This window comes from Nycticebus coucang, chromosome 5, assembly GCF_027406575.1.
Source record: "Nycticebus coucang isolate mNycCou1 chromosome 5, mNycCou1.pri, whole genome shotgun sequence".
Classification (NCBI taxonomy): domain Eukaryota; kingdom Metazoa; phylum Chordata; class Mammalia; order Primates; family Lorisidae; genus Nycticebus; species Nycticebus coucang.
Genome location: NC_069784.1, coordinates 108,091,922 through 108,115,394, shown reverse-complemented (window position 1 = coordinate 108,115,394; position 23,473 = coordinate 108,091,922). Strand labels below are relative to the sequence as shown.

The 23,473-nt window shown below is 40.0% G+C and overlaps 1 protein-coding gene across 10 annotated transcripts in view; it reads right to left on the bottom strand.

Annotated features, from left to right (window-relative positions):
* AKAP7 (A-kinase anchoring protein 7) overlaps positions 1-23,473 on the bottom strand; it is a 208,351-nt gene that overhangs the window by 78,868 nt on the left and 106,010 nt on the right. For 5 of the 10 annotated variants that reach the window (XM_053591930.1, XM_053591923.1, XM_053591924.1 and 2 more), the window contains exon 8: positions 3,413-3,481. The exons of 2 other annotated variants lie outside the window; for them this stretch is intronic. In XM_053591930.1, coding sequence (XP_053447905.1) covers positions 3,413-3,481 — 69 coding nt within the window. Of the gene's footprint in view, positions 1-1,769; positions 2,040-3,412; positions 3,482-5,742; positions 5,950-23,473 lie in introns of those variants that run through there. 3 more of the 10 variants (XM_053591932.1, XM_053591931.1, XM_053591933.1) reach the window with 3 other exon arrangements.

The following is a 23,473-nucleotide window of genomic DNA, read 5'->3' as shown; positions in this document are numbered from 1 at the left end:
AAGCTTTCTTTTATTAACCAAAGTCTTTATCACTATCAGATAGCCCTGCTCCTTTTTTCACAGTCCCAGGAGAGAAGAGACAGGTCACATCATATTGCTGGGGCATCTGGGCAGAGTTCACAGCATTCAAGGCTGACACCGGGGACTGGGATAGATTTTTACAGCCTTGGTGCACCTAATGAAAATTGCTCAACATTTCATGGTAGAATCCAGGCAAACTCTAAAGAAGTCTGGGAACAACAACAAAAGGAAACACAGTTACCATGTAGCCTGTGAATTAATAGACGGAATCAAGGTAGGAAGATAAGAATAGTGACTGTTAGCACTGGCCCTACTGTCCCTATACTCTAAACCAGTGATCTTCTTTTTTTCCCACACCATGCATATTGCATGGAATAAACCGGTGATTTTCAACCAGTACGCTGATGTGTAGTGAGAGGTGTGCCTTGAAATTTTAAAGATCATTAATTACTTCTGAGTTCAATGCACAGTTGTTTTTTTACTCTTTTTTGGTTTTGATCAACATAATTTAAGTGTGCTACAGTAGTTTAACTATAGATTCAAGTGTGCCGTGAGATAAACAGGTTGAAAAGCACTGCTCTAAACCTCCTGAGTATACATTATTTAATAAGGGAAAAATCTAATCTTTAGTGACGATGGCTAAATGTTGTACACTGCACAACATTCCCGCTGCCACCCTGACACTCCCCATAGAGATCTCAGGTTACACACAGCACCTCCGGCCTCGCTGCTTCCGAAAGCCAGCAGCAGGTACCCAGCTGCCTGGCATCCCAGCCTCCTGCCAGCTCTCGGCCCCGTAACACCCCTGGAAGATTGTAACTGAGAAATTCCCCACGCTTCTGGCTTCTGGCAACTTCGCCTCTTAAATGGGATAGTTGCATTTCCTAAGCAGTTTGGAAAATAATCCTGGCATGGTACCTGGCACACTAAGTTTCTCACCCAGTTCTCACTCAATCCTGTGCTCTGTCTACAGTAAGAACTGTGTGCCAAGCAAGGGGCCATATGTTTTCAACAGACAGCAGCAGAACTGGTGCTATGCTGTGTCCTCTGCGTGCAAACGTGTTTCTACTGGCAAGGAAGGAAAATAAATGTTACTGCCCACTGATGGGCGGTTGCCTCTCTGCAGCCCCTGGGGCCTAGGCGTTAGAGTCTAAGTGAGAACCTGTCAAAATGTCTCTCTCGCACATTCAGTAACCAAAGCTCTTCGTGGGTTCCAGCATTAACCAGTCACTCCACATTCTGTCCTCATGGATACTGAAGCTCTCTCTCACTCATCTCAGGAAATGTGTATCTTTCTCTTCATTAACAGAGAAGTTAGATTCTAAATGTTAGAACACGCCTCCTCCATGTTAGAACACTATGTGAGGGTCCAGTGCTACTAAGAGAGACATACAGCACATACGCTGAATATGGGGAACTTGAATCACTGTGGAAAGATAAAGAAGACATAAAAAAGATAACCATGAAGTGAGTTTATCTTCAGTGCAAAAGAAAAGAGCAAAGTATAGGGCTACAGGATTTCTAGGAAGCCTTCTAGAGAATTAGAAAATCTAAATACAGACACGTCCCTGAGTATAACTTAATCATCCCCATTGTAATTAAGGTTCAAAAATGTTAAGTATTCACCAGACATGAAGTCCACGCTGCACACCTCAATTTATATATTAATGTAATACCATCTCCAAACCAGCAGAAAATATCTTGATATTTGACTCATATTTATGAAATGAATACTATAAACGATCCTGGTAATTCATCACACACAAAAGGACAACATAAAAACACTTCATGTATACAATTAAAAGGGGTGTGTTGTTCTCATATTTCCCTTTCAGCATCACAGCACTTCAAGCTGGAATGTAACTGAGTTGTTGGTGCCATCACTCATTAGCAGGTCCAGTCTCCTTACGACATCCCTGGGAGTGGCTTCCCCATCCTGTGCCTGGATGCCTCCAGGGACGGCAGACTGACTGCCTCGTGAGGCAGTTCAGTTCATCTCTGGACACTCCTCTGTCATTCTACATAAAAGAAATTTACTTCAAAATGAGGAAATTGGCAACAGGAAAAGAGAAAGTAAAAACGTTTTCTAATGAGTTGGAGATATGTCTGTTTAGTTACGAAGTTTTCTTTTGGGGCTGACTTAATGAGTAAACTGCAGTGTTCAGTATGCCTGAGCAATGTCACTTCTGCTCGTGGGCATTCCTTTCAGGCAGCTCACTAGGAGAAATTATGTCATTCAAGGAAAACTATGTAAGTATTCAGCAAAAGTGACATTAGAGAATACCTCTCTAAATATATATTAATCCCATAATATCTTCATTAATTTTAATGTTATGAATATTCCTGTGTAGCAGTAGAAAGAGGCTAATCTTCCAAGAAATATGCATTAATTGTCCATATATTCTATTCACTGTGGTCAAAAGTATACATTTTGGAAAAATGTTCAACTACTGTGATTCAAACAAAAAGGGCCTACATGCTTTAAAGCCACATTAATTGATCAACCATGACAAGCTCTGCTGTATTTGACTCTTCACTACATTACCACATTTCCAGTAATCCCCCTACTGGGTATTTGTCCACAGGGAAAGAAATCAGTATATCAAAGGAACCTGCACCCCCATGTTTACTTTAGCACTATTTACAAGAGCCAATACATGGAATCAACCTCACGCCCATCAATGGATGAATGGATAAAGAAATATTGTTCAAGGGTGCCAGGCCCATATACCCGAGGTGGCAGGTTCAAACCTGGCCCCAGCCAAGAAATACTGTTCAGCCATAAAAAGAAAGACAAATCTTGCATCTTCTCACTCCTATGTGGGAGCTAAAAAAGTGGATCTCGTGATGTAGAGAGTAGATTGGTGGTTACTGCAAGCTGGGAAGAAGAGGGGGAAGGTGGGTGAAGAAAGATTGGTTAATGGGTACAAATATGTACAGTTAGATAGAAGGAACAACTTCTAGGGTTTGATAGCACAGTAGGGTGACTATAGTTAAGAGCAATTTATTGCATATTTCAAAATAACTAGAAGAGTCGTAATGCTCCCCAAAGAAATGATAAATGTTTGAGGTGATGGGTATTCTAAATACTCTAATTTGATCATTATATATTGTGTGCAAGTGACAAAATATTACATGTACATCCTAAGTATGTACAATTATAGAAATCAATAAATTAATTGCATAAAAATGGTTTCTGGCTATGGTACAGTTAACTTCCCACCCAAACTTAGGCCCTGCACAACTAGTTGATTAAAATATTGTTTGTTATCTATAGATTAAAATAGTAGCACTAATAATTAAAATGAATTATTTCTATTATCACCACCACCAAGAGAAAAAGCAGGATCAAACGGCAGTGGGGGAGAAAGAAGGTCACTTTGACTCTTACCACTTGGGCGCTTGGGCACATCTTTGCTGTATCTCTGTAGCACTGCAGAGGACAAGCTTTCCAACTCACCTGTGTTTTGAGAATAACACCCACAAATTTAAACTCTCGCCAAAAACTCATCAAATTCTCCATAACTTGAATTGCCCTCAGGAGGAATATTCCAGGGCTACCACCCTTTACAGTAGAATTAGAAGAGTTTGGGTATTGGTATTTTTGTGCTTTGCCCTTACTCCTGCTCATAAAGTATGTAGCTCAGAACAGGCTAACAAGACTACCAGGTGGGGCACAAAGATAAGAAAGACCCAGCAGGTTACTGTGCAACCCAGTACCAAGATCAGAAAAATGGTGGGTCCTCTGAAATGTCTATTACAGATTCTTCCATATGTTATCAACACAACTTATGACTAGATACATACAGCTAGTGCTAATTTACATGTGGCTAGGCAATCAACTCTCTTCCCACTTTTTTAACACTCCCTTTATAAGCACTGTTAGGCATTTATCACCAGCAGTGCCTAGCACAGAAGCATCTCTTAGACCACTCTTGGAGAAAAACAGTGAAATAACAACGAAATCAAAGGCAGAAGAAAGAATGATGGGAAGGAAGCAGGGAAGACTGGGGGCCAGCAGAGGTAACGATTTGCACTTCCAGACTAGAACTTGGCTTTGGACGTAGTGTCCCGTCTTCAGTTTTTTTGTTTTTTTTTTGAAAGCTTGGAATTTTAGAAAGTGAACCCAAAAAGAAGTATATATCACAACCTACTATTAGGAAGCGCTGTATATAAAGCACAAGACTTTATGATCCAACAGTCCTGGATAACAAAGACAGAAAGGAGCAAATTCCTCACTGAGTTGAAACTCGACTTCTTCAGATAAAGCCAAAAGACTGCTTACACACAGGGGTAGAAGAGAAACTGAACAGGAGAGAGACCAGGTGCTGCGAGGGAAAACTGAGCAGTGGAATAGGAAGTGAGAAGCATCAGAATTCACTCTCCCTGCAGCTGCTCAGGCCAAGGAATTTCAGATAGGGATGTTCCCCAAGAAATGAATCAACAAAAAATCTTCAGGAACTACAAATGAATCATTCTGATGAATAATCTGACAAGTCTTGGGTTGCCAGATGAATGCCAACACTCTCTGTTAGAAAGTGATTTTGTTGGAAGGTCATCTCAGGTTTGTTAAGATCAGGACTGTCACATACTATACAGTATCATTTCACAAGTAAAATGTAGAGCACAGTCGATTGGTTCTTGATAACAATCAAATGCTTTTAACTCTTTAGCATTTATTCCAAAGCATTCCCAAAAGACTGCTTGTAAAAACTGACTTACTTCCTGAGTGAGTTGGTATAGGATGTGTATATTTTTTTTAACTGTCCCTGGATAGGTTCCTAAGGAAATCAGCAGAAGGAAATAAAAACCAGATGTGGATCTTAGAGTACCTGAGCAAGACATCATGAAATTCTTTGGACCTATTTAAATTAAAAGCACACGCTGAAATGTGGCTGCAAATTTAGCAAGTAAGAGTCTGGGAACAGTTTATTGACAAGGAAGTAAAAATTCCCAATTTCAGGGCAATGAGTGTAAGACAAACTCTATTCAGCACACTAATTAAAATGCCAGTGTTCTATTTAGCAGGGCTGAAATGTAAGTGAATGCACACAAACCAGTGAGAAAAAATTTCAAAGCAAATGTCACCACTTTAGTTCTGTTTTCTGAGCCATAAGCAGATGTGGAATCTGCCTGGTATTTGCTTAAAAATATACAGTGAGGTTTCTGCTGGAAGCAAAGCAGCATCTCTTGTTTGGAGTGGTCTTATACATGTAGGTTATACCTGAATCCCTTCCAGGAAGAACAAAGCAGAAGACACATGAAAATATTTGCAAGTGTATAATACACATCATTTTAGAACAAGCTTTCCCTCTCTCTATGTTATTATTGAGCATTTCTCTGCCAGTTTCAGAAGAGAAATATAAAGTCTGGCTTGTACAACAATACCAAATTGAATGCAGTATTTTATAGAAACTCAAAACTAAACTCTGACTCTTGCTAGTCTGATAAAAAGGAGCTATCAGAATACCAACAGAAGAAAATCAAAAATGAGTTTTCAGTCTTTTGCTTTTTTAACACAGCCTATCTATTAAGTTATATACTTTTTGCAGTTGATTGGTAACTACATGTCTACCAGTCCCTTTAAGACATGCACATTAAAAATCACAGCTGATCAGTCTGCTGTCTTTTTCCGTAAGAAAAAAACAGAACTACCCCTAGGAGAAAACCACACAAAATAGTCAAATGCTTAGGATTCTGCACAGTACACATCTCACTTACTGATTTTTTCCTCGTTTCTTGAGAAAGGAAAGCAGCAAAGCTGGCCCATGGCACTGGCACTGTCTGTCTCTCCCGGTGTCTTCTCTGTGAGCACCCCGAATAGAAACTGCAGTTTATAGCACGGTCTGCGAGCTTGCCCTGCCTACTGCACTCCAGCAGCAGCTCGGAGCTTGGAGAGCGAGAGCACACGCCTCCGGGGAGAGAGAAGCCACTCGCCGCAATGAGCACAGGCTCCACCCCGGTCCGCCAGCCTAACGCAACTGCTCTGGGACTGTCATTCAGGAAGAAGTAGCTGTACACTGGCCTACTTCTCACAGAACTGTGAGCCCCTGGCCCCAGATCAGTGCCAAGTGCAATGGCTATCGGTGTGTGTCTTTAAGAAAGGTAATGAGAAAATCCCTGAGTCCTTTCTCCTACAGACAAATGCCGTAATTACACATGGAAATGCAAACCAAAAAACAAAAACAAACAAACAAAAAAAAAAAACACCTTATTTTTGGTCTGCTATTTAAAGAGGAAGAGCTTCTTTGTTTTATCCCCAGGAGACCTGGGTGTTGTTTGTTATATGGATAGGGAACCCAACACAGCAGAACACTGAAAATACAACTTGTATGAAGTATCATGAACTACCTAACAACCAGCAGGAACAATTAAAAGGACAGGGACAGGAGGGGAGAGTGACCATCAAGTGTTAACTGCACATTACAGCGTATCTTTACAAGTTAAATACCTGTTCTGTGAAATTGCCTTATTCTTCTACTCTACTAACGTAGTCATCAATAATATGAATTTTGAAATTGTTGCATCAATTATGTCAACAGACTAGAAAATTATCCAAACATTGATGCATCCCTGAGAAAAAAAGATCAAGGATTAATGATCAAGGCATCTTTTTGTATGAAGCTACAAGGTGATTGAACAAATTCAAGGGCAGCAAACAACAAATTTTAAGACACAATATATTTTGAACTTTATGGCATGAAATAACAGATTTCATGAAATTGTTCAAAATGTGTTATCCTACAGAGGGAACAGACTGACTTTGTGACACTACAGGAATGGAAAATTCTCATAGTGCTAGAAATACCATCCAAATTCCTACTTTACTCCTTTACTTCCCAGCTACGCACACACACCTACTTCCCAGGAGTTGGAAGGAGAAGGACCAGGATGATGCTGAGAACCTCAAGTGGTTTGGAACATAGTGTGTCTACTTGCACTCTCATCCAAACAAAAAGAATGTGCCGTTTGGGAGAATGAAAATTGTCAATTTTACAAATTCTATATGTTGCATTTTTTAAATCTCAGTTAAGAAGTTGAAAAACACTAGAATATGTGTATACATTCCATGCTTTTTCCAGAAAGACAGAATTTTGATAATCAAGTCATTTGATACAAATGCCAAAAGCACTAGAATATATTTTCAGTGATTTTTTTAGAAAGAGAATTTTAGTAATTACAGTTTGATACAAATGTCAAAGAGCATTTTTAGTGTGTATCAAGCAACGTAATTTTTTTTTCTGTGGATCACAGGTATGTTAATATGCACTTGGGTTCCCAAGATCAGAAATATTGTGAAGATCTATATCATAAAAAGCAAAGATTTGATTAAATGAAACTGACAAGTCTATCCACATAATTAAAATTAACATTTGAAATGTTACATATCTTAAAATTGCTTTCACTTTTTCAGGCTATTTAAAATGTAAACACAGTAGAATCTCCATAGTTGACCACCTCCCTCCATTGACCACATCCTTAAATTGACCTAATTTTCATAGACTGGACATGTACTGCACGTACTCAATGGAAGTTCCTTATGTTGACCACCTCTGTATGTTGACTGGTTTGTTACCGTCCCTTGGCTGATCAATGTATAGAGGTTCTACTGTATAACACATAGTTAGCCTTGATTTAAAGGGCATACTCCATTCTATCATACAATGAGCATATAATTTTAAGTGAAATTCCATTTTTATGGAATTATTTATTTACAGGTTATTAGCCTATAAATTAACAGCAATGTTAAATGGTTCCATTATTCCCTCTCAAATTCACCAACATACTGGTGAATATAAAATGATTTTGTGTATAAAAGTAATACTCCTAAAAGCAATAATATGAACCCTATTAATGCCAGAAAGCAAATAAATGGTCTATACCCCTAAAAAAACATAAAATCAGAACCTGGGGCATACTTTGAACACTGGAGACATGACACAGAATGGGGTCTTTTTTGGCCTTAATGTTGCACTAACCAGTGAAGTGTTAGTTGACAAACACCTAGACAACTCCTTGGTCCTCCCTGGGTCCCAATTTCTTCATCCAAAAATAAGGGTGCTGAGATCTTCTATAGTACTAAAATTATATGATTTTATGATCAAAAAAAAAGGGAACAGTCTAACAATCAGTGAATAATTATCTTAAACGCTACTTTTTATGTTAAAGGGAAAATTTTTTTCAATGAACATTTTTCCTTGAGGAAAATGAGTAACTCCTGGCATTTCCCAATCATCAACATTGGTGTAATGATAAAACCTTTACAATCAGAAAACCATGGGCTTGAACCCCAGATCTCTCAGCTATTAACAGCTATGAAACTTGAACCTCTTTGTCAGAGTTTTCATAGCTTCATCTGTAAATCGAGTAAGTTCACTATAAAGTTTTTAATTTGTTGTCGCAAAGTAGATAGTATCTGGGAGGAGAGTAAGAAGAAAACAGACTGCTGGGATAGTATCTACATGCACCGCAGTATTTTAGCACCAAGTAGTAATCTCACCTCTTCAAAGTTTGCGCCCTTTCAGCTGCCATCATGAGTTAACACGTCTGCATCTCCTCTAAACACAAAGGCCCCTCACTCAAATGCAGATCCCCGGGGAAGAATATTCTTGCGATGAACCCTACCAGCTTAACGTTATTATTCATTATTCCCTATTGGCATTGTTTCTGAAAAAGTGCAATTAAGAATAAAATATGTGTACAGGCAAGGTACAGTCACTCATCCCTGTAATCCTAGATTTCTGGGAGGCCAAGGCAGAAAGATCACTTGAAGTAGGGAATTTGAGATCAGCCAGAGCAAGAGGGAGACCCTGTCTCTACAAAAATAGAAAAATTAGCCAGGTGTGGTGGTATAGACCCATTCAGGAGACTGAGGGAGGAGGATCACTTGAGCCCAAGGTTGAGCTGGAGGTTGCTCTAAGGTATGATCCTACCACTGAACTTTAGCCTGGGTGACAAAATAAGACCTTGTCTCAAAAATAAAAAATAAAAATAAATTTTAAAAAAGAGTAAAATATGTTAGTAGCTATGTAACAGCATCTATCAGGATATTCTGCAATGAAGAAAAAGCTATATAACTATATAATGTAGAGACTTTTTTCATAAGCATTAAAAGTGAATTAAGCATAATAACAGATTAGAAAACAATGGGGAAATTTAAGACAGGAATCTAAAAACCTAACATTAACTGGACATTTACCACCCGCCACTCACTTGCTAAGTGTTTTACATTTTACTCAATCTTTTAATCTCTATAACAGTTCTGTGAGGATGGTGCTATTACTATCTCCATTTTAGAGAAGAAAAAACTCAAGCTCAGAAAAGTAAGTCAGGCAAAATCTCTTAGAATAGGACGATAATGGGATTTGAACTCAATTTTTCTTTTTTTTTTTTTTTTTTTCATAGAGACAGAGTCTCACTGTACCGCCCTCGGGTAGAGTGCCGTGGCGTCACACGGCTCACAGCAACCTCTAACTCTTGGGCTTATGCGATTCTCCTGCCTCAGCCTCCCGAGCAGCTGGGACTACAGGCGCGCGCCACAAGGCCCAGCTATTTTTCTGTTGTAGTTTGGCTGGGGCTGGGTCTGAACCCGCCACCCTCAGCATATGGGGCCGGCGCCCTACTCACTGAGCCACAGGCGCCGCCCCTGAACTCAATTTTTCTGACTCTATAAACCCCAAGCATCTGATCCAGAGTCATGTATTATTAACCACAATTTGTGTGTGGAATCAGGCATATACTTGATCCTGAAATTGTAGTATGCTGCTTTACAGTGAACAGAAGAATTTAACTAAGCTCTATGGTGATATATTTAAAATCTGGCCTTAGTTTCTCACATTTTGCCACCAAATTCCTTTATTGATGCTATTAGAGTAATATACGTCTGGTATTAAACAAAGAACCTAAAGACAGACCCCTTTTGGAGCTAGAACCTAGCGCTGTTGCCTTCCACACCATAAAGAGATGACTCAATCTGAAGCACAGAGATATCAAAATGGCTCCTGAATGTGTTCATCCTCCAGGAAAAACAGCAACTGAACTATTCATAAACAATACCCCAGGATGTTAATGGACTTCGATTAGGGAATTAACATCCTCTTTTCAGTAATGTATGGAGTCTACTATACATACAAAAGGATAACTTTAGCCTTGATGAGGAAAAATATCTGATGTCATGTTCATAAATTTAAAACCACAATTGTTTCACACTTTTCTTTTCTGATGGGCCTAGCTACAGACAAATCTTAGGTCAGTTGCCTGTATCTGTTATAGTATTTTTCATTTTTATTTTAATGGTTAAAAATGGCAGGGATAAAACTAAAAAGCATGGGCGGGAAGGCAGCTGCTGCGTCTCCATGTACCCTAAAATATCAGCTCTGATTATTGTATCTAGTGGAAGAAGATAAATTTTGACTCTGACCAAAAACTATTCCTGTGCCATTGGCTGGTATCTTTTTCTATCTATAACTGAACACATATATATATTTTTAGACTTGTGAGCAACCTCTCAAAAAAGACTGACTCAAAATAAAGAGCAAGTCTCACTGTAAGATTCTGAGTCTATAAAACTATAAAAAATTTTTTAATTAAAAATTTTTTAATTTGCTTAAGAATCATACAAAAAAAACTCCTGTACAAATTACCAATTGGGAGACCTCCAATTCATTAATCAAAGGAAATTTGAGTCTGACAACTTATGCAAACACGTAAGAGAAAAAAGAAAATGTCCATTATTCGAAAGAGTGGTTGAAAAAGGAAGATGTTAAATCATGAAGTGTAAAGAGAAGGAAAACTGCTTTATCCCTCCAAATTCTGGAACTAAGCCTTGGGAGACATGCCTTTAAGCATAAAATAGACACTTGGGGAAGATTTCATTACACAGCAGGTAGCACACAAATGGAACTGTTCCACCAAGAAATGTCAGTTTCCCTAAAAATGTACGTAAGATCAAGAAGTGTCTGACAACTAAGGGACTGTAACTCATGGAAAATGGAATGTTTTGCAATACATCACAATTTTTATGTTGACTCACCCAATACTGTGTTTTGTTTCTCTATGTTCTTGTGAAAAAAACTTTAAGTCTCAAAAACTGACCCATAATAAGCTAAGTCTATCCCCTAGACCCAGAAGATGCCCCTCCATTGTTTAGCCACTGCCACACCTTGGTAGTCATTTTGTAACCAAAAAGAAAAGTTCTTGGCTTGGCACCCATAGCTCAGTGGTCAGGGCGCTGGCTCCCATACACTGGGGCTGGCGGGTTCAAACCTATCTGGGGCCTGCCAAACAACAATGACAATTACAACAATAAAAACAAAACCAAAATAGCCAGACGTTGGGGGGGTGCCTATAGTCCTAGCTACTTGGGAGGCTGAGGCAACAGCATCACTTAAGTCCAAGAGTTTGAGGTTGCTGTGAGCTGTGACACCACAGCACTCTACCCAGGGGGACAGAGTGAGACTCTGTCTCAAAAAAAAAAAAAAAAGGAAGAAAGAAAAGAAAAGAAATGTTCTGAAGCTACATCATTAAATACTGATATTTGAAAGTTGTTTTTACAAGGGGTTGTCTGTAAGGGAAAGAGGCTAAAATCTTTAGGGACTATCTATATATCTCCTATTTTTATTTACCCAGGAAAAGAATTTCAGTTTAACTGAAATCTGAGAGCCAAGAATCTTTTTTAACTATTACTACTACTTTAGTCATATTTTCAACAGACCTTTTTACTTCTCCTTGCAGTGCTTTTGTTTTTCTTTAAAACTCAAAGTTATAGGTATTTGTATTTGTACTTGAAATTGCCATATGCTATACAATTTCAGTATGGATAGTAATTGGAAAGAATGTGGTTTTTTTCTATAAACACAAGAGAAAAAAACATATATAGCATATATGCATTTAGGAAAGGAGAAGACACAAGCAGGTAACTAGAGCTACAAAAGAAATCGGTATTCTTGCCCAATACACAACCGTCTTTCCAAAGTCTCTGCTGATATATTTCTGCTTAGTGCAAATTTCAGACACCTTCTCCATGGCTACTTTCAGTCAGTTCCTTTCTATGTGTGTGGCCCAACTTTAAACAATGTGTGGGGTGCAGCAAGATGGCGGCGAATAACAGATTCCCTGCAACTGGGCATGGTGAGTCTGGGGAGATAAGACTCCCGCATCTCTGGCTGGTGAGATCTGCCTATAATGATCCCTTTGAGGATACGGGGAGTCAGTAAGGGACTTCTAGACCCCAAGAGGAGGACAAAAACAGTGGAAAACTGGCAAGTGGTTGTGTGTGTTCAATCGACCTAATCCCCCCCAGCAGCCGTAAATACAAGCAGCAATGAGGCTGCAAACTGGAAAGGCTGTACCTGTGAACTGTTTTGGTGCTTTTGGACTTGGCACTCAGTTCAACTGTCTGGGGGAGAGCTTGAGCAGGAGTGCAGAGAACTATAGGCATTGTCTAGGGCCCCAGACTGAGCCACTGAGCCGGACGGAGCTAATAGTGTTTGCTGTGGGCCGAAAGGAGCCATTGTGAGAGAACTGCCCCAGCAAGCTCCGCCTTCAGGGTCACAGACAAAGAATCAGGTGGGAGCTAGTAACCTAGTGACTGAGCAGCCTAAAGGCGGGGACTGAGCTGCCTTACAGCCTTAACCCTCAGGGGCTGAGTGAGACCGGTTTTGGCACACTGGAGCCTCGGGCTGTTGCCCTGGGTAGATTGCTGTGGCGTCACAGCCCATAGCAACCTCAAACTCCTGGGCTTGGCGCAGCCTAGACCTCCATAAGAACTGCACCGAGACTCCAGACCCGCCACCCATGTCCGCCGGGCCTCCATGTGCCCCGACCAGGAACTGCGAGAGGCGCACAACCCTGCATCCTCCCTCCTGTACCCTCCCTACCTCCACACCAGCCCGCTCATTTGGCCAGGGACTCTGGTAGCCACGTGCCCTCCGGAGCCCTCCCTGCTTCTGCGCAGAGCCCTTCTCCTGGCCAGAGACTGCTGGAGCCTTGGGTTCTCTATGCCAAAGTCACTGGGCGCCAAGTACACCCAGAACTGTGAGTACCACCTCCCGCCCTGTTGCACTATCAGAACTGTGCGTACCACCTCCCACCCTGTTGCACTATCTGGGTGTGTCACACTCCAGAGCTGCTTCCACAACCAGAACTCCCTGGCTGGAGCAGCCCCAAAGGAACTACACAGAGTCACTCCCTACAAAGATCCAGCAACAATAGAGTGATCCTGCTGGAGTCTAATCTTGGAGAGACACCTCCCCAACTCTGAGGACGGCCAGAGGCAAAGGTGAAAAACAAACGTAAGGCAAAATCAACAGAAAAACTCTGACAATATGAATAATCAGAGTAGATCAACTCCCCAAAGGATCAATGGGGCAGACACAGCACAAGATCCCATGCACAAACAAATAGCTGAGATGTCAGAAATCAAATTCAGAATATGGATAGCAAATAAGATCGAATTAGAATTCCAAGCAGTAACCAGAAAGATATCTCTAGAATTCAATGAATTCAAAGACCAAATGACCAAAGATTTTGACACATTTAGACAAGAAGTTGCAGCCCTCAAAGATCTGAGAAACACAGTAGACTCCCTCAGTAACAGAATGGAGCAAGCAGAAGAAAGGATTTCTGACACTGAGGACAAAGCTTTCAAACGCTCTCAAACTCTCAAAGAGGAAGAGAAATTGAGGGCAAAAATAGATCACTCTCTCAGGGAGCTCTGGGATAATTTGAAGAAAACCAATATTCATCTTATAGGGATCCCAGAAAGTGACAAAGTGGCTTCAAAAGGCACAGAGTCTCTTCTCCATGAGATTATGAAGGAGAACTTTCCAGACATGCCAAGAGATTCTGAAATTCAGATAGCAGTTTCAGAACTCCACCATGACTCAACCCAAATAAGACATCCCCCGACACATCATAATCAATTTCACTGAAGTTAACATGCAGGAGAAAATTCTGAAAGGAGCCAGATGAAAGAAAACCATCACCTACAAGGGGAAGAATATTAGAATAACTGAAGATCTCTCTGCTAAAACCTTTCAAGCTAGAAGAGGATGGTCATTGACTTTTAATCTCATAAAACAAAATAACATTCAACCCAGTATCCTGTACCCAGCTAAACTTGAGTTTCATTTCTGACAGAGAAATTAAATACTTTAACAACATTCACATGTTGAACAAATTTTCCATAACTAAACCAGCTCTCCAGGATATTCTCAGACCTATCCTCCATAAGGACAAGCGTAATCCTCCACCACAAAAGTAAACCCACCCAGAAAATTTTGATCAAATTCCAACTTCCACAGTCGCAAAAGGATTTAAAATGTCCACCAGACTCTCGAAAGGCTTATCAATATTCTCAATTAATGTGAATGGTTTAAATTGTCCTCTAAAGAGGCACAGGTTAGCTGACTGGATACAAAAACTCAAGCCAGATATCAGCTGCATACAAGAATCGCATCTTACATTAAAAGACAAATACAGACTCAAGGTGAAGAGATGGTCATCTATACTCCAGGGAAATGGAAAGCAGAAAAAAGCAGGCATTGCAATCCTATTCGGAGATGGAATAGGCTTTAAACCAACCGAAATAAGGAAAGATAAGGATGGACAATTCATATTTCTTAAAGGTAATACTCAATATGATGAGATTTCAATTATTAATATTTATGCACCCAACCAGAACGCACTTCAATTTATAAGAGAAACTCTAACAGACATGAGCAACTTGATTTCCTCCAGTTCCATAGTAGTTGGAGATTTTAACACCCCTTTAGCAGTGCTGGATAGATCCTCCAAAAAGAAGCTAAGCAAGGAAATTTCAGATTTAAACTTAACCATTCAACATCTGGACTTAACAGACATCTACAGAACATTTCATCCCAACAAAACTGAACACACAATCTTCTCATCAGCCCACAGAACATACTCCAAAATCGACCACATCCTGGGCCACAAATTGAACCTCAGCAAATTTTAAAAAATAGAAATTATTCCTTGCATCTTCTCAGATCATCATGGAATAAAAGTTGAACTCAATAACAACAGGAACTGCATACCTATACAAAAACATGGAAGCTAAACAACCTTACGCTGAAGGACAGATGGGTTGTAGAAGAGATTAAGAAGGAAATCACCAAATTTTTAGAACAAAACAACAATCAAGACACGAATTACGCGAACCTCTGTGATATAGCAAAGGTAGTCCTAAGAGGGAAATTTATAGCACGATAAGCCTTCCTTAAGAAAATGGAAAGAGAGGAAGTTAATAACTTAATGGAACATCTCAAGCAACTGGAGAAGGAAGAACATTCCAACCCCAAACCCAGCAGAAGAAAAGAAATAACCAAAATCAGAGCAGAATTAAATGAAATTGAAAACAAAAGAATTATACAACAGATCAATAAATCCAAAAGTTGCTTTTTTGAAAAGATCAATAAAATAGATAAACCTTTGGCCAACCTAACCAGGAAAAAAAGAGTAAAATCTCTAATTTGATCAATCAGAAATGGTTAATGATGAAATCACAACAGACCCCTCAGAAATTCAAAAAATCCTTAAGGAATGCTACAAGAAACTCTACTCTCAGAAATATGAAAATCTGAAAGAAATTGACCAATACCTGGAAGTATGCCACCTACCAAGACTTAGCCAGAATGAAGTGGAAATGTTAAACAGGCCTATATCAAGTTCTGAAATAGCATCAACTATACAAAATCTCCCTAAAAAGAAAAGCCCAGGACCCGACGGCTTTATGTCAGAATTCTACCAAACCTTTAAAGAACTAGTACCTATATTAATAAACCTCTTCCACAATATAGAAAAAGAAGGAATATTACCCAACACATTCTACGAAGCAAACATCACCTTGACCCCCAAACCGGGAAAAGACCCAACAAGAAAAGAAAATTATAGACCGATATCACTAATGAATATTGATGCTAAAATACTCAATAAGATCCTAACAAACAGAATCCAACAACACATCAAAAAAATTATACACCACGACTAAGTGGGATTTATCCCAGGGTCTCAAGGCTGGTTCAATATACATAAATCTATAAATGTAATTCAGCACATAAACAAACTAAAAAATAAGGACCATATGATTCTTTCAATTGATGCGGAAAAGCCTTTGATAATATCCAGCATCCCTTCACCATCAGAACACTTAAGAAAATTGGTATAGAAGGGACATTTCTTAAACTGAGAGGCCATCTACAGCAAACCCACAGCCAATATCTATTGAATAGAGTTAAATTGAAATCATTTCCACTTAGATCAGGAACCAGGCAAGGTTGCCCATTGTCTCTATTGCTCTTTAACATTGTAATGGAAGTTTTAGCCATTGCAATTAGGGAAGAAAAGGCGATCAAGGGTATCCACATAGGGTTAGAAGAGATCAAACTTTCATTCTTCACAGATGATATGATCGTATATCTGGAAAACACTAGGGATTCTACTACAAAACTTTTAGAAGTGATCAAGGAATACAGCAATGTCTCAGGCTACAAAATCAACACCCATAAATCTGTAGTCTTTATATATATCAACAATAACCAAGCCGAAAAAACAGTCAAGGACTCTATTCCGTTCACAGTAGTGCCAAAGAAAATGAAATATTTGGGAGTATACCTAACAAAGGATATGAAAGATCTCTACAAAGAGAACTATGAAACTTTAAGAAAAGAAATAGCTGAAGATGTTAACAAATGGAAAAATATACCATGCTCATGGCTGGGAAGAATCAACATTGTTAAAATGTCTATACTACCCAAGCAATATATAATTTTAATGCAATTCCTATTAAAGCTCCACTGTCATATTTTAAAGATCTTGAAAAAATAATACTTCATTTTATATGGAATCAGAAAAAACCTCGAATAGCCAAAACATTACTCAGCAATAAAAACACAGCAAGAGGAATCACGCTACCAGACCTGAGACTGTACTATAAATCCATAGTGATCAAAACAGCATGGTATTGGCACAAAAACAGAGAAGTAGATGTGTGGAACAGAATAGAGAACCAAGAGATGAATCCAGCTACTTACCGTTATTTGATCTTTGACAAACCAATTAAAAACATTCAGTGGGGAAAAGATTCCCTATTTAACAAATGGTGCTGGGTGAACTGGCTGGCAACCTGTAGAAGATTGAAACTGGACCCGCACCTTTCACCATTAACTAAGATAGACTCTCACTGGATAAAAGATTTAAACTTAAGACATAAAAGTATAAAGATACTTGAAAAAAGTGCAGGGAAAAACTCTTGAAGGAATCGGCCTGGGTGAATATTTTATGAGGAGGACTCCCCAAGCAATTGAAGCAGCTTCAAAAATACACTACTGGGACCTGATCAAACTAAAAAGCTTCTGCACAGCCAAGAACATAGTAAGTAAAGCAAGCAGACAACCCTCAGAATGGGAGAAAATATTTGCAGGTTATACCTCCGATAAAGGGCTAATAACCAGAATCCACAGAGAACTCAAACTTATTAGCAAGAAAAGAACATGTGATCCCATCTCAGATTGGGCAAGGGACTTGAAGAGAAACTTCTCTAAAGAAGACAGATGCATGATCTACAAACACATGAAAAAAAGCTCATCATCCTTAATCATCAGAGAAATGCAAATCAAAACTACTTTGCGATATCACCTAACCCCAGTAAGAGTAGCCCACATAACAAAATCCCAAAACCAGAGATGTTGGCGTGGATGTGGAGAAAAGGGCACACTTCTACACTGCTGGTGGGAATGCACACTAGTACATTCCTTCTGGAAGGATGTTTCGAGAATACTCAGAGACCTAAAAATAGACCTGCCATTCTATCCTATAATTCCTTTACTGGGTTTATACCCAGAAGACCAAAAATCACAATATAACAAAGACATCTGTACCAGAATGTTTATTGCAGCCCAATTCACAATTGCTAAGTCATGGAAGAAGCCCAAGTGCCCATCGACCCACGAATGGACTAGCAAATTGTGGTACATGTATACCATGGAATATTGTGCAGCCTTAAAGAAAGATGGAGACTTTACCTCTTTCATGTTTACATGGATGGAGCTGGAACATATTCTTCTTAGCAAAGTATCTCAGAAATGGAAGAAAAAGTATCCAATTTACTCAGCCTACTATGAAGCTAAATTATAGCTTTCACATGAAGGCTATAACCCAACTATAGCACAAGACTATGAGGGAAGGGTCAAGGAAGGGGAAGGGAGGGGAGAGGTTAGGGTGGAGGGAGGGTAGTGGGTAGGGCCACACCTACGGTGCATCTTGGAATGGGTACAGGTGAAACTTACTAAAGGCAGAATACAGATGTCTACATACAGTAACTAAGAAAATGCCATGAAGGCTACGTTGAATAGTTTGATGAGAATATTTCAGATTGTATATGAAATCAGTACATTGTACCCCTTGATTGCACTAATGTACACAGTTATGATTTAACAATAAAAAAAAAATGTATGTAGTCAAAGCCTTTTCCTTACCTGAGAAATCAATTAGATCCTTTCCTGTTCAAAGGACAGACAGCCATAGAAAGAGGTAGGAGGCCGCAAGAAGGGCTTATGAGTTCCATTGTATTACTGGGATTCTTCACATTTATAGCACACCCTGTTACTTGTTTAATTGGAGCCACTATTGAACACATACTGTGTGCTAATATGATAATCACGTAAGGTCTTGGGGTGAAGTTTTAACTCTTGGTCAAGAACGATAGGGAGAAAGCCAGGGCCAAGGGAGGACAGCCGCCTCCCTAAGCAGTCACGTCCCCAGAGAGCAGGAGGGGCTCGGCATCCCCATCGTGGTAAATCCCATTCGACAGTTTTAAGGCAATGCAGTCAGAGGAGAACAAAGGCCAGGAGCAGTCAGTTTAGATACTGTTCAGCCCTGCTTTTTGCAGTCTGACCTTCTTTTTAAGCATTAATGGAACCACAAAAACTGACATGAGTTACTTAGTCAAGGACAAGTGAAATGTTTGGATGTTAAAACCTTATTTGAAAATAAAAAGGAAAAGCAAAAAATACACTTAATCTGCTGGCTAGTATTGGTATTATCAGACATGGCTGCTTTCTTTTTCAAAGGCCTTTAATCCTGTAATGCCTTGGACCCTTTAGAGGAGAAAGCAACACCTTTCATATGAAGAAAAGAAATACATTGCAGAAATGCCAATAGAACTCGGTGCATAGACTTTATTTGTAGTTTAATGATGTAAGCAACACAAAATTTGGTTCTACAATTTCTTCACTCTAAACATGATCCACTGTTTAACCTTGGCCAAGACAGCAGCTACATTTCCTGATGCAGCAAACTTCAAATGAGAGGTGCTTTAGTAAGTCAACACAGGGCCAGGCATAATGGCTCACACCGGTAATCCTAGAAGTCTGGGAGGCTGAGGCCAGTGGATAGCTTGAGCTCAGGAGTTTGAAACCAGCCTGAGCAAGAGCCCTACCCCTTCTCTACTAAAAATAGAAAAGCTAGCCAGGCATTGTGGCCAGCACCTATAGTCCCAGCTACTCAGGAGGCTGAAGCAAGAGGATTGCTTGAGCCCAAGAGTTTGAGGTTGTTATGAGCTACATGATGCCACAGCACTCTACACAGGTGACAGAGACTCTGCCTCAAAAAAAAAAATTATAAGTCAATACATGATTATTGAAGGTTTTTTTCCTCCAATAACACTGAAAAAGATAAGGAGATTTAAAAGTGAATCCTCAAAACAATGAAAATTCATTTATACTAATGAAATGCCATTAAGTTAAGACTTTCTGGCAAGTCTCAGGATCTGTCATGGTCCACCATGCCCAGGCTGACATTGACCTGACATACTATGTCAGTATCAATTCTGATTAGTCTGTTTATGGATATCTCCAACAACATGTGGTAATTGTCAGAACTGGTATTTAAATATCCACCCTGTCTATTTTCTGTTAATACATTTCTTAATTCAAACTGAAATGTATATTGGGTAGGATGTATCAGCAGCAAATAAGAAAAAACTCTTGATTCAAATGGTTAAAAAGTAATTGGTTCAAATGGTTAAAAGTCACTATGTCCCATAATCCGTGGTAGTGTCACTCTCAGGCTGGTTAATTCAGTGGCTTAACCAGATCACTAAGACTCATCTTTCTAGTGCCCCAGGCCCAGCATAGCTGCCTGTTGTCACCTCATGTCTCCTGTGGTTAAGAAGGCAGCAAAGTCCAGGCATCATAAGTATACCCAACAATTTCCAGCTAAAAATGGTATTCTCTTCCCTCCAAATCCCTTGCTATCAGCAAAAAAGGGATGCTCTGAGGCTCCAGCAGACTTCCCCCCACAAATCAGAATCAAAGCACATGCCATTCCCTGAACTAACCACCAGCAAGCAAAAGGGAACCAATGACCTACAGTGCCAAAGCCACGCCAGCTGTGTCCCAGGGAGAAGGTGAGAAAGAGAATAACCCAGAATAGGCAAACCACCAAGGTCTGCTAGTTTTATATTCACCTTTCGATAAAAATGTGATATCCACTTTTGTTAATTAAAATTAAGAAAGTGATTGAGAGGGTCTGCTAATTTCATACAGCAAAAAAAGATAAAAGCCCTAAAACATAAATTGAAAAAAGTGTCACACTAGTAAAAAAATGATATCATGGGCAGCACCTGTGGCTCAGTCAGTAGGGGGCCAGCCACATACACCGAGGCTGGCAGATTGGAACCAGGCCTGGTACAGCTAAACAACAAAGACAACTGCAACCAAAAAAAAAAAAAAAAAAAATATATATATATATATATATATAGCTGGGCATTGTGGTGGGCCTCTTAGGAGGCTGAAACAAGAGAATCGCGTAAGCCCAGAAATTTGAGGTTGCTGTGAGCTATGACACCACAGTACTCTACCCAGGGCAACAGCTTGAGACTCTGTCTCAAAAAAAAAAAATGCTATCATGTGCACTAACATACATGCCTGGAGAACAAGTAGAAAAACTATAAATTCCTTTAAACTTTATTATGCTGAGACTGATTGCTTAAGTAAAACCTTTTACTTAAAAAGATAAGTAAAAACTTTTACTTAAGCAATCAGTCTTTGTTTGATCACAGAAAATAGCAATGAAAATACCTGGCAGCTATGGTTCTTTGCTATGAAATATAAAACTGTGATGGTCAAATACAGGTTCCTTTACTCATATCCAGAATCAAGACGAAATACGCACCTGAATCATTAGTAGAAGATCTCATAGAACCACAATTCATAAACTGACAAACTGTTATTTCAGTCACCTACTTAGTCCTTTAGGCATTTTATTTAAAACACATTAAGGTTAGATAAAATATCAAAGGATCTTCTGGGGTTAATGAAAAAGGAGAATTCGTACTGCATAAAGGGAAATAAAATATACTGTTTCTTTAACCCTCATTATCCCTGTTTCTACAGAGCCAATTTCTCTACAAAAGAAGCAAACTTAAATAGTAGAAGGGAATTTTTAATGCTGTTGCTGTCCCATAGACAGCAATAAACAGATTTGTTATAATTAGTCAATTTCCACAACATTTTCCTTCTTAGCCTTTTTTTTTTTTTTTTTTGAGACAGAGCATCATTTTTTCACCCTCGGTAGAGTTCAGTGGTGTCACAGCTCACAGCAATCTCAAACTCTTGGGCTCAAACAATCCTCTTGCCTCAGCCTCTAGAGTAGCTGGAACTACAGGCACTCACCGCAATGCCTATTTTTAGAGATGGGGGTCTCACTCTTGCTTAGGCTGGTCTCAAACTCCTGAGCTCAGGCAATCCACCCGCCTTGGCCTCCCAGATTGCTAGGAGTACAGGCTGAGCCATCACACCCAGTCCTTCTTGCCTCTTGTTTAAAGTATCCATCCTGGATTTGGAGAACACTCTCCTAAATAAAGTACCACAGGAATGGGAAAACAAGCATCACAAGTGCTCAATACTATGTCGAAACTGGTGGATTAACATGCTCACTTGAAAGAAATACTCAATGAAATTCAAGAAGGAGGAGGAGAGAGTTCAGCAAGGTCCCACCCAAAAGGAACAGCACACAGGTGTACGGCACACTCAGGGGAAGGACACAGCTACACCACAAGACTCTGCCTTACAGATGCAAACAATGTAATATGATTGTATATATTCTCATATTAATCTGAAATTAAAAAAAATAAAATTTAAAAATAAAGTCTCCATCCTTTTTCTACAATATTTATCTCAGGTAACTAGCTGCAAAGCAAGTCTAGAGTCTCTGGCTTTGCAGGTACCCCTCACCTACTTCATTCATAACCACCGCTTAAAGTACCGCTCTAATGTCACTGAATCCTCTGTCTCTCACATCTGTCCTCTATGTCCTAGACCTCTCTCCTCAAAGTGCTCCTTGATTGGGCCACAGGTGCTTTCCCAGGCCCTACACTGGACTCATCATCTTCATGTTACCAAAATCTTTTTTCTCTTTGATCCTCTACATTGATGTAGGGCAATACTGTCTACCTGGCGGCCTAAACCCCAAATCTGGGAGCCATCCTAGGCTTCTCCTCTGTCTTTCAAAATGTACCCCAAACCTGAAAATGTTGATTCTCGTGCAACTGAGATCTGCAATGCACCCTTACTTCTCCATCTCTGCTACAAATGCCAAGTGTGGACTGTCAGCGTGACTTGCCTCAACAAACACTACAGTGTCCTTGCTGACTTTGCTGATTCAGCCTCCATTCCCTTTCAACTACTGAGCTTCTGAGCACAAATCTGATCATCTCATTTCCAGCTCCAAAATTTCTGATGGCTGCCATTCCCTACAAAATAAGATCTGAATTCCTTAAGGATAAGTAATTCATGTGCACAGTGAATTACTGACACATCCCTGCACACAGTCTCTGGGTCACTCTGGTGCTGCTTCCTCAGAGCCTGGAAAATACCTCCCTTCCACTTGGCTACTCTCCTGACACTCTCATTTTCAGCTCAAACATTTCCTTTTCTGTGCAGTCTTTGCTGACAGGCAGAATGGGAAGCGCCCTCCCTTGGTTCCCGTTGACTTTATTACAGTCATTCATTACCACTTTAAATCATTTGTTTGCAGAGGCGGAGCAAGATGGCAGCCGAGTAACAGCTTCCTTGCATCTGGGTACCGTGAGTCTGGGGAGATAGGACTCCAGGCATCTCTGGCTGGTGGGAACTGCCTATCATCACTCCTATGAAAATACAGGGAGTCAGCGAGAGACTTCTGGACCCCAAGAGGAGGACTAAAACAGTGGAAAGCCGGCAAGTGGTCGCATGTGTTCAATCCGTCTAAACCCGCCCACAACTGTAAGTTCAGTAGCAGCGAGACTGCAAACCAGAAAGGCCTTACCTGTGAACTGTTTTGATGTCCTTGGACTTGGCACTGAGTTGAACTGCCTTGGGGAAGGCCTGAGCGGGAGTGCGGAGAACTTTGGCCGTTGTCTAGGGCCCCAGTCTGAGCCGCTGAGCCAGACGGA